This window comes from Rissa tridactyla, chromosome 13, assembly GCF_028500815.1.
Source record: "Rissa tridactyla isolate bRisTri1 chromosome 13, bRisTri1.patW.cur.20221130, whole genome shotgun sequence".
Taxonomy (NCBI): Eukaryota; Metazoa; Chordata; class Aves; order Charadriiformes; family Laridae; genus Rissa; species Rissa tridactyla.
Window position 1 is genome coordinate 2,956,235 of NC_071478.1, and position 10,103 is coordinate 2,966,337.

At 63.8% G+C, this 10,103-nt stretch overlaps 2 protein-coding genes across 3 annotated transcripts; one reads left to right on the forward strand and one right to left on the reverse strand.

The window, feature by feature from the left end:
* Positions 1-236: 236 nt before the first annotated feature.
* Positions 237-1,444, reverse strand: CRYBA4 (crystallin beta A4). The gene is made up of 5 exons (XM_054219063.1): positions 1,406-1,444; positions 1,162-1,280; positions 804-945; positions 543-685; positions 237-384 (listed from the first exon to the last, which is right to left on the reverse strand). Exons 1-5 carry the CDS (start codon positions 1,442-1,444, stop codon positions 237-239), a joined length of 591 nt encoding a protein of 196 aa, XP_054075038.1.
* Positions 1,445-6,175: 4,731 nt separating this feature from the next.
* Positions 6,176-9,918, forward strand: CRYBB1 (crystallin beta B1). Of its 2 annotated transcripts, XM_054219061.1 has the most exons (5): positions 6,176-6,316; positions 7,230-7,348; positions 9,029-9,161; positions 9,294-9,436; positions 9,738-9,918. In XM_054219061.1, the coding sequence occupies exons 1-5, from the start codon at positions 6,176-6,178 to the stop codon at positions 9,916-9,918; spliced, it is 717 nt and encodes a 238-aa protein (XP_054075036.1). The 2 variants fall into 2 exon arrangements, with proteins under 2 accessions (XP_054075036.1, XP_054075034.1); XM_054219059.1 differs by having other exon boundaries at positions 9,029-9,436.
* The last annotated feature ends 185 nt before the right edge of the window (positions 9,919-10,103 follow it).

Genomic DNA, 10,103 nt, shown 5'->3' on the forward strand with positions numbered 1-10,103 from the left:
CAGGGGCAGAAAAGGGTGGTTGTTCCCCCTCACCCCATCCCTGCCCCTGCAGAGCCCTCATTCTGCATTCAGGCATGGCGTCACTCCCAGCCACGCACCCCCATGGCGTCCCCTCCCCAACTGCCAGCGTGCTGCCTTGGACAACTGAGCCTTTATTGAGCTTTGCCCCCGCCGCCTGCAGGAGAGACGGTGCCCAGGGCACACAGCCGGCGGCACAGTGGCTCCAGCACCGGCGGTCATTGCTGGACCCTGCGGATGGACTGGACCTGGCCCGTCTGCGCGTGGGAGCCCCACTCCCGCACGTGCTTGTACTCGCCCGCGTGGCTGTCACTCTCCAGGAGGTACTGGAAGCCCCGGTACCCCGGGTACTGGGAGCAGACCCACCTGTGGCAGAGCAGAGAGTGGCGGCGGCTCAGGGCTGGCAGCACCATGAAGCACCCCGCACCGCAGGCAGGGTGCCGGCAGCTGCCAGAGCATCCTCAGCTCCGGTGCGTGCCCCCGGTGCTGGGTCCTGGCAGGATGCAAGGCCACGGGGTACTCACGCGCCGGAGCGGACGAGGAAGGAGCCCACAGCGCTGCTGTCCCAGCCCAGGGCAGGCAGCGAGGGGCAGTCGTCGCTCAGTTCCGCCCGCTTGCCCTGGAAGTTCTCCTGCTCGAAGAGCATCAGCCTGCTGCGCCCGTGGTCCTGCCACCAAGAGGAGCATGGCATCGGCATGGCTGCCCTGCTTGGCCCCCCAGCCAGCGGCTGGTGGTGGGCTCCAGGGGCCAGCCCCAAGGTGGGGAGCTGGGGAGGGGGCACTCACAGCGCAGGCGATGGGGCGGAAGGAGCACATCCTCTCCACGTGGTAGGCGTTGCTGCCGCTCCACGCCTCCCAGCATGGGTACTCGCCACGCTCCAGCACAAACTGCTGCCCCTGGAAGCCACAGTGCTCGAAGCCTGCCCACCTGCCGGGGGCGGGAGGGGGGTGAGACCCCCACGGCACCCACCACCCCGCTAACACAGAGCCCGCTGCACCCCACGGGGACGAGGCTGTTCCCCAGTGGAGGCAGCCCCATGGCTCAGGTGGCAAAAGGCACTGAAGACCTCCATTCTCCAACCCCCCTCCATCCGTGGGGTCCCACAGCACCGTGGGGTGGCAGCCCCCTGTGACCCCCACTCACGCCCCGCTCTCGATCTTGCAGGAGCGGACGGTGCTGAAGCCGTGCTCCGGGGTGCTGTAGCAGTCGGTGGTGAACTCGTGCTTCTTGCCCTGGAAGAAAGCCTCATCCCACACCACGATCTGGGGAGGATGGAGCAGGTCAGGGGGCTCTGTGGGTGCAGAGGCCCCGAGCAGAGACTGCAGCCCCATGCCCAGGTGTTCATGGGGCTCAAGCTGCGTCGATGGTCCTCCCCAGGCTCTTGTACCTTCCAGAGGCTGGAGGATCTCCTGCAGCGGTGGGTCATGGTGGCTCTGCCAGGGCACAAGGGAAAAGGACCGTTAAACCTGCCCCAGGGCTGGTGCATCGCTGGTCCCTGCAAGCCTGGCCTCGCCGCCGTAGCCTGGCCAGACCCACCAACCCTGCGCTGGGGGCCTGGCCTTTTCCTGGGACTCCCGCATCCCGGGACGGGGCTTCAGGCCATGCGTTGCGTGGCCAGTGCAGGCAGATGGAGGCAGGAGCCCGTGGCCTCCTGCTCCGCACTGCAGGGCTCGCTCCAGCCTCTGCCCAGGTGACTCGGGAGCCTGTGCGTGTCCCTTCACCGGAGGGGTGGGAGGCAGTGATGGGGTGGCACCACGCCGCAGTAGGTGCAGAGCATGGGCCAGGGCTCTCCCAGCCCGCCCAGGGCTGCCATCCAGGCCATGCGGAAGCCGTGGCCCTGGCAGCCGTCCTGGCAGCACGGCAGTCCCGCAGCGGGGTGAGCACGCTGCCTGCCCGCGGGGCTGCCTGTGCCCAGCCAGGCTCTTCCTCCCGCAGGCACATCCCTGAGCCAAAGCCCCCGTGCAGGCAGCCCCGGTGCAGGGTCCCCCTGTGGGTCCCCAGGCGCGCTCACAGAAGCGCTGCAGAGGTGGCCGCGTGCCCACGCTGAGCAGCAGCACCCTGGCCCCTGATCCCTGCCACCGTTCCCCCGCGCCGAGGCATGTGACGGCAGAGCAGAGCCGCAGCCCATCCCCGGCGGCTGCCCTCTGCTCGTTCCCCAGCTGCAGAGCCCCGCAGCCCCCGGCCACGTCATGCCAGCAGCTTCGGATTCTCCTCCATTCTCCTCCTCCGCTCCCAGGACCCGGCCATCACGGGGCAGGGGCAGCTGCCACCAGGGTCCCACGCTTACCTGGGGTGAGGCGCTGGTGCCCGAGGAGGTGACATGTCCAGCAGCCCTCTGGCTGGGTTTTTATAGCCTCCAGATAGAGACAGAGCCCAGGAGAGCATTACTGAAACCCCTAACTCAGCACATGGCAGGGAGGAGGGACCGGGCAGAACAAAGGCGACGCTGCAGAGAAGCTGATGAGCCGGGACGTCGCAACTCCCGCTCCCCCAGCCCACCGGGCATGGGCTCTGAGCCCCGGCACCGCAGCTCCGGAGCCGGAGCATCGGCCCTGGGGTCTGCCGGGGCAGCAGGTTGAACACACAGCAACCACAGAGCATGGTAACAAGCGGGTACTGGGGGCACAGGAAAGCAAGAGGCAGGTTTGCAAAGGCATTAGAGGGACTAAAGATGCAGATCAAGACTTCGGGAGTGCCGCGGCCGCCTCCTGCCTCTGCGCACAGGGACCTGGAAAGAGCCCGCTGCATCCACATTTTGGATATCTAAATACCTTCAAGGTTTGCTCACGGTGACACCACCACCCCTACAAAATCATTCCGGGGTCGTGCTGGGAGCGTGCAGGGCTCCCAGGGCTGGGCACCTTGCAGAGGGACCCCCACAGCCTGCCATGGGAGGGGGCAGCAGTGGGGCAGCAGCGATAGGAGGCTGCTGGCCTGGGAGGCAAAACCCATGTGTCCAGGTCGTGCTGCGTTTTGGGACAGCATTTGCCAGCAAACTGCTGGAGCATCCTCCTTTGTGCAGCCCCGGGCACCGCGGGGGAGGCAGAGCAGGAGAACACAGCAGCCAGGGAGGGCTCACATCCAAGGGGCTGCTCCTGGCCACAGTGGGGCTGCGCTGGCCGTCCCCGACATCTGCACATGTGTGTTTGGCACAAGTTGCCTCTCGCTGTGGCCTGAGCTAAACTCGGCTTGCTGCCGGCCACCAACGCGGTGATGACAGCTTGGTCACTCTCCACGACACGTCCCAGCACCGGGACGCGGTCGTGCGGAGCCCGGGCTGTGGCTGGGTGCACCCGTGGTGCCGCTCAGCGCTGGGCAGGGGACACGGCAGCGGGAGCTGCGCGTGCAGCAGGGCTCACCGGGGCAGAACAAACCCCTCGCGCTGGGCATGTGCCCGTGCCTCTGCCTGCCAGGGCTGAGCTGGGTCGGCTCCAGCCATCTGCATGGGGGGGACGCTTGGGCAGCTCTTTGCTGTGTTTGAGCTCAGCGTCACACGTGTCCCTCCGCGCCGGGGCGGGACGGTGCCGTGAGGGGACAGTGCGGGACAGGACGGTGCAGCGAGGGGCTTTCCAAAGCGCCTGCAGCCGGCTGCGGGGACGCTCAGTAGGGAGGGCAGAGATTTTGTGTCCGGGGGGGGGCTCAAGAACCGCCAAGGACAGATCCCTGCTGTCAGCCCTTCCACAGCACCGTCTCAGGGAAAATCACCAGGCTGCCGAGTCCTCGGAGTAATGGCCAAAGCAGCGGGGAGCAGCCGTCGGGAGCAGAGGTCCGTCCCTCCGAGCCCCGTTTTCCAATGCCCAAGTCCAAAGGTGCTGGGAGTCGGGAGGGAAAGCAGAGGCAGGAGCAGGGGTGGGTGAGACCTGCCGATTAACAGATGAGGCAGAGCGGTTAAAAAACCCACCCCGGCTCCCAGAGGAAGAGAACGCAGCTTAAAATAGCAATCTGTCGAAAAAACATGAAAATTAATGTAAATTGAAAGCCATAAAAGCTGCCCAGTGTCGAGGTGAGAGACTGCGGGGAGCACCCAGGGGAAACGGGGCAGCAGCACCCGCACCCGGCCGTGCCTGCGGGCACGGCACAGCCTGCCACAACACTGCGAGGAAAGAAGGAGGAATCGATAAATGCTTTTTGTTTGGGATTTTGGGCAATAGCCCGGAGGGTGCAGCCGGATCCCACCGCTGCCAGTTCGCGTTGGAGGGGAACGAAAGAGGACAGCGAAACGGAGGGCTCTGAGCTTTCTGAACGCGCAGCGCTGGCTGATTTACTGCTGCCAGCAATGAAGAGCCAGCCCAGGTGCTGGATGCTGCAGGAGGCTGGGAGCATTGGAAAGATCAGGAGGAAAGGAGTGTGTAGGTATATACACAATGACCAGGATCACAGCGGGCAAACAGGGCGAGCAGCTGGTTGAAGGCTCGGTGGGAGCCAGGGGAAGGTCCCCCCGGTGCCTCTGAGTGCGGAGAGTGGCCGTGGGGTGCAGGAGACGCGGCACCGCAGGCTGAGCCACTGCAGGGACCGATGCCCAGCATGTCCACGGCCAGCCGCCCCACGGGCCCCTCCGCCTGCCATCAGTCAGAGACAGCACTGATGCACCGAAACCCCACGTGGGATTTGGTACCGTGATGGGAAAGCTAGGGATGGTATAGAATGAGCACAGCACAAGTTAAATGGGCTAAAAACTAGCTAACGTCCATGCCAGTGGCCACAGTGAGCAGGGACATCCTCAAAGGAGAATACCATTTTCAGGGACTGAGATGTTTTGGAAAGTGTCAGCTCGAATTACACGTCATTTGGAAAAAAAACTCCAACCCCTGAAGCGTTTCAAAACACTTAATTCTTGCATCCTGGCATCTTCAGGGCAGCACACTCAGGCGTTTGCGGGTATGGAGTGATGTTTAAAGCAAGAGATATAGTGTTTAGAGGGGAGAAACGAGCAGAGCGCGGTGCTAGGGCTGGGCACCATGCAGCCATGGGGCTGGGCATGATGCAGCCATGGGGCACAGGGCTGGTGCATCCTCCCCGGCTGCGGTGGCACTGGAGCTGGGTGCCCGTGCTGGCACAGGCACCGGGGGCGGTGGGCAGGGGAGAGTGGCGTGCTGGCACCGGGCGGGTGGTACAGGGGCTATATATGCCCTGTCGGGGTGGCCGCATGCGGGGCAGCGGGTGCCGCCGCATGCTGCAAAGTGGCACGGTCAGGTCTTCTGTTGTGCCGCGGGCACAAAGGAAAGTGCTGGGTTCAGCGGCTGGGCACGGGGCTGGGGAGAGGCTTCCAGCTCGCCCAGCGCTTTGCAGGATGTGATGACTGGGCGGCCGCGCAGACACTGATGAGCTGGCAGTTCCTTTGTGCGCCTGCCCGGGGGTCTGCCCTTGCCAGGCTATAAAGTGGGGGCCTCGCTGCACCCCGAAACACAAGCCCGCTCACTCCAACAAGAAGCAGCAGCTGCCCAGGTAAGATGACAAAGTCCCCGGGCACCGGGCTGCAGCCGGACCCGAGGAGGGGAGAGGGAAACGCAGGGTCTCAGCCGTGGCCACCACTGTGGTCATCGTGTCTAGGAGCACCCTGGTGCTCAGCGTCCCACCACCCTCCGCTCCCCCGGCAGCCACTGGTGACGCTCCTCTGTGCGGCCACCAGCTCCTCTGTGTGGCCACCAGCAGGGTGCCCGCTGGAGGGCCTCAGCAAAGCAGGGCTGTTCCCTTCCCACCCCATCATGGGCTGCCCCGGTCCCCAACGGGATCCCAGGCACACCCTGTGTGGGACATCCCCAGCACCCGCTGCAGCGTCAGGCCCCAGCCTGGCTCGGGGGAGCACGGAGCAACTGGGCACCGGGGCTCGGGGCCGCCCTGGGCACCCCTGCAGCGGTGGGACCATGCTCAGGGCTCTCCTGACCACAGAAGGAGAGTGTCAATGCCTGGGACCTCCTATGGTCCTCCTGGTGAAGGCAGAACCCCTCTGCCTGTGCCTGCCTGGAGAAGCTCCCGGCAGCTCCTCTCCTGCCCCCAGCCGCCCACCCCACTGCTGAGCCCCCCCATCCCAATGCGACCATCCCCAGGGCAGGGGAAGGGCTGGGGCGGCTGGTGGGTGCCCACGTCCATGCCTCCCCTCTAATCTGCTGGCATCTCCACCTGGTGCCCTGTCCCAGACTTGAGCCCCAACACCACGATGTCTGAGACCACGAAACTTGCTGCTCCCGGCCAGGCCATGGAGGAGAAGGAGAAGGTGGCCCCAGCGCCCACTCCATCCCTCGACCCTGCTCCCGTCGCAAACAGCAAGGGCGAGGAGCCCTCCACAGAAGCCTTCAGGGTAAGCCCTGCTGCTCCCCACGCGCAGGGACGCAGTCCGGGGATGAGGGACTGTGGGAGCATCTCTGGGGCAGTTGACAGGAGGAGATCAGAGGCGTCCCAAGGGGAAGGACCCTCCTTCAAGAGCAGGAGAGTGTAGACGATGCTGTCCCTCCCTGCTGTATCTCTCCTGGGCAGCCGCTCTCTAGGTGCAGGATTTGGGCAGCCGCTTGCAGGGCTGCTGCATGAGGGATGTTCCGTGTGCCCCTTGGCTGGGACAGCTTGTTGGGGACCACAGGCTTTGGAAATGCTCTCCCCGGGTCATGGAATCAGGGCTGGGTGCTGTCACCTGCTCCCCCTGGTCACCCTCTGCATGCGGGGGGGTCCTGCGGTGCTGCTGGGGGGTGGAGGAGGAGGCTGCGGGTGACAGGGCCAGCACTGAAACACCGCGGTGACGCTGGGGCATCATACCACTGAGGTGCTGCAGAGGGGCTGGGGACAAGGGGCGAGCAATGTGAGGGCTCCGGCGACACTTCCGCACATGCCAGGCATCGAAGGCGATGGCACAGATGCAGCTCCTGGAAAAGCAGCTCCTTTCCAGCCTGGCTGGGGCCCAATGTGGGCACCGGCACAGGGAGATGTGGCTTTGCAGCAGCAAAACCGGAGGCAGGATGAAGCTTTCTCAGAGCAGGGATGGTCGTCAGGAGGGGACCTTCTTGTGCTCAGCCCACGTTGGGATGGGGCTGCTCATGCACAGAGCCCAGCTCGGCTTGCCCAGGCACCAGATCTGAAAAGCTGCAGGAAGCCTTGGAGAGCCAAGGGGGAGGCGTGGGGTGGTGGGCTCATGAATGCAGGGTCCCTGCAGGGACATGCAGCACTGCCCTGCCCTCCCGGAGCATGCCTGTCCCTGCCCGACCCTTTCCCTCTGTCCCCAGATCATCGTCTTCGACCAGGAGAACTTCCAGGGCAGGCAGATGGAGTTCACCACTGAGTGCCTGAACCTGGGGGACCGCGGCTTCGACCGGGTGCGCAGTGTCATCGTCACCTCTGGACCGTAAGTGACCCCAGCCATGGAGGGGACCATGTCCCTGGGGGGGGGCGGTCCTGGGAGCAGCCCTGGGCGCAGCGTGACGTGCGGGGACATTTCCCTGCAGCCCTGGTAGAGGGTGGAACGGGGCCAGTGCAGGAGCAGAGCTGGGGACCCTGGGTCTGCTTTGAGGAGGGCAGGGTGGCCTGGACAGGCAGGAAGGATGCCAGGGCCATTTGTAAAGCAAAGGGCACCAGAGGCAAAGTCGAAGGCTGAGGAAAGGCGTCCATCAGATCCGCTACATGAAGCCGTCCATGAAATGCAAGAGACCTGTAGATTTTAGAAAAGCCAAGGTGAAACGAGGCAGGTGCCTTGGACCTGGTCGGTGGCCAGGGCCACCACAGAGACAAGGCTAGAGACAACTGTTCCCACGGCTTTCGGACCTCCCCAGACCCTTTATCGCTGCTCAGCTGCCTGAGCAGCAATAAAGGGTCCGGGGAGGTCCGAAAGCCATGGGAACAACTGACACAGGCAGGGACAAAAAAGATTGCCAAACCAGATGATAACTGCACAGACAGATGATTTTCGTGTTGAAAGAGCATCTCACCGCGGCCGTGACCGGCTGGAAAGGCTGTGCCTGGTGGCACTGGGACAGCCGGGGGGTGGCAGTGCTGCAGGGAGGATGCGCGGGATACGGCTTGCCCTGACAGCAGCCCTGAGGGACAGGGCAAGGTGACCTGTGCTCACCTTGAATGACACCACGTAGCGCCGATGACAACTTTTTTATTAGGAACCCAGAATATCCAACTCTTCTTGAAATGAAAAGGGGATGGAGCAGGCCCAAAGGAGCTCAGGTGTGACACCTGGGAAGCTGCACTAGATATAGAACGGGTGAAACTTGGAGAACAGAGGTCCTCAATCCTCAGGGTTTTCTTGAGAGTCACTGGTGACTCTCAAAAATTTACTTAGGGAAAGACAACAGCAAAATCAACCAAGCCGAGCCTTAGAAGTCAGTGTAAGGTCATGCTGCCTGTGGTACTCGGAACGCACCTCCTGCCGTTAGGAAAATACCTGTTGGCATCTGCAGAAATAGCCCTGTTTTGCAGCAAAATGTGAAGCAGCAAACGCAGGGCTAGGCTGGCGTCGAGGGCTTTTGGAGTCCTGAGCCTGTGACATTCACAGCACAGCAGCACCTTGTGGCCCTGCTAAAGAGGTGACATTGCAGCTGCACGAGCCCTGAGCGCCCGCGCCCCGGGAGCGGGAGGAATGCCAGAGCTGGCTGAAGCTGGTGCAGTGAAGCGTGCGGGCATGCCAGGATCAGACAGCCTGGGCTCAGTGGTGCAAGAGGGAAAATAGTCAAAATCCTGAGATAACACAAGGACGAGTCTCCGGGGTGCAGTGTGCAGGGCTCGCCAGCTGCCTGGGGGTCCCGCCGCTCCCCGGGGTGAGGAAGGGGAGCACCGGGTGTCTTCTCCTGCCTTGGACACTGAGCCGAGAGCCTGTGAGCTCGGTGCTTCACGGCAGCTGCCAGCTCTGTGCATGCCCATGCTCTGAGAAAGGTGGGAGCAGGATGGTGGGGCCAGTCCCGACACCTGCAGCCTTTTTGGGTGCTGGGAGCCCAGCTCTGGCACCCCACAGGCTGGCAGAGCAGGAGAGGAGCTGCTGGGTGGCATTTGACCTGCTGTCTTCTCCTCCCCCTCTCCCCAGCTGGGTGGCCTATGAGCAGGCCAACATGCGCGGGGAGATGTTTATCCTGGAGAAGGGTGAGTACCCTCGCTGGGACACCTGGTCTAGCAGCTACCGGAGCGACTGCTTCATGTCCATGCGTCCCATCAAAATGGTGAGTCCTCCAGGAGCAGAAAGCACCCAGTGGGGTCTGGCCAGGGCCGGATCTGTGCTGCTCGATGCCTCATGGCAGCGAGCTCCAGGGCTTTGGCCACACGACCCAGCGCCTTCCCTCTGTCTTCCCCAGGAGGCTGAGGACCACAAAATCTCCCTGTACGAGTCTGCTGACTTCAAGGGCAACAAGATGGAAATCCAGGAGGATGACGTGCCCAGCCTCTGGGCTTATGGCTTCTGCGACCGTGTGGGCAGCGTGCAGGTGCCCAGTGGAACGTAAGCCGGGCTGCGGCGGGGGCTGCCTCCTGCCAGGCCCCCCCTCCTCCCCCCTGCCCCAGCTCGGGGGCAGCATGTGCCCCACTCCAGCTCGCTGCCCGCTGATCCTGAGCATCCGCACGGAGCTCTTGGGCAGCCAGAAAGTGACACATGGCTGTTTTCGGTGGTGGTGTAACCCATCACCCAGGGGCACGGGAGGCGGCGGGGGGCTCTGCCGGCTTCCCGAGAGCGTGCCGGCCACGTCACTGCTACCTGTAGCAGCCGACACCGCTCAGGTGCCCTGTGTTTGCTTTCCCTGCAGCTGGGTCGGGTACCAGTACCCTGGCTACAGAGGCTACCAGTACCTCTTTGAGACCGGAGACTTCCGACACTGGAACGAGTGGTCTGCCTTCCAGCCCCAGATCCAGTCCATCCGCCGCATCCGGGACATGCAGTGGGACCAGAAGGGCACCTTCGTCACCCCCGACGCGCCCTCCGACTGAGCGTGCCCCCTGCTAGCTACGAGTCCCGGGCCCCGTGGGGCACCCCCGCCTCCCCTCGCGCTCGCCTGCTCAGCACTTTCCTTGTACATTGCACATTCCCTGGATGTACTCGACCTTGTGAGGCAAATTAAAAAAAAAAACAGAAGCCTAGAGCTGCTCGGGAGTCGGTGGAGCGCGAGCGCGGC

Coding starts and splice junctions, on each gene's coding strand:
- CRYBA4 (XM_054219063.1), bottom strand. CDS start 1,444: ATGACCCACCGCTGCAGGAGATCCTCCAGCCTCTGGAAG. Junction 946..1,161: donor TGCAAGATCGAGAGCGGGGC/GTGAGTGGGGGT, acceptor CGCCCCCGGCAG/GTGGGCAGGCTTCGAGCACT. Junction 385..542: donor TTCCTCGTCCGCTCCGGCGC/GTGAGTACCCCG, acceptor GCTCTGCCACAG/GTGGGTCTGCTCCCAGTACC.
- CRYBB1 (XM_054219059.1), top strand. CDS start 6,176: ATGTCTGAGACCACGAAACTTGCTGCTCCCGGCCAGGCCATGGAGGAG. Junction 6,317..7,229: donor CCTCCACAGAAGCCTTCAGG/GTAAGCCCTGCT, acceptor CTCTGTCCCCAG/ATCATCGTCTTCGACCAGGA. Junction 9,437..9,737: donor GTGCAGGTGCCCAGTGGAAC/GTAAGCCGGGCT, acceptor CTTTCCCTGCAG/CTGGGTCGGGTACCAGTACC.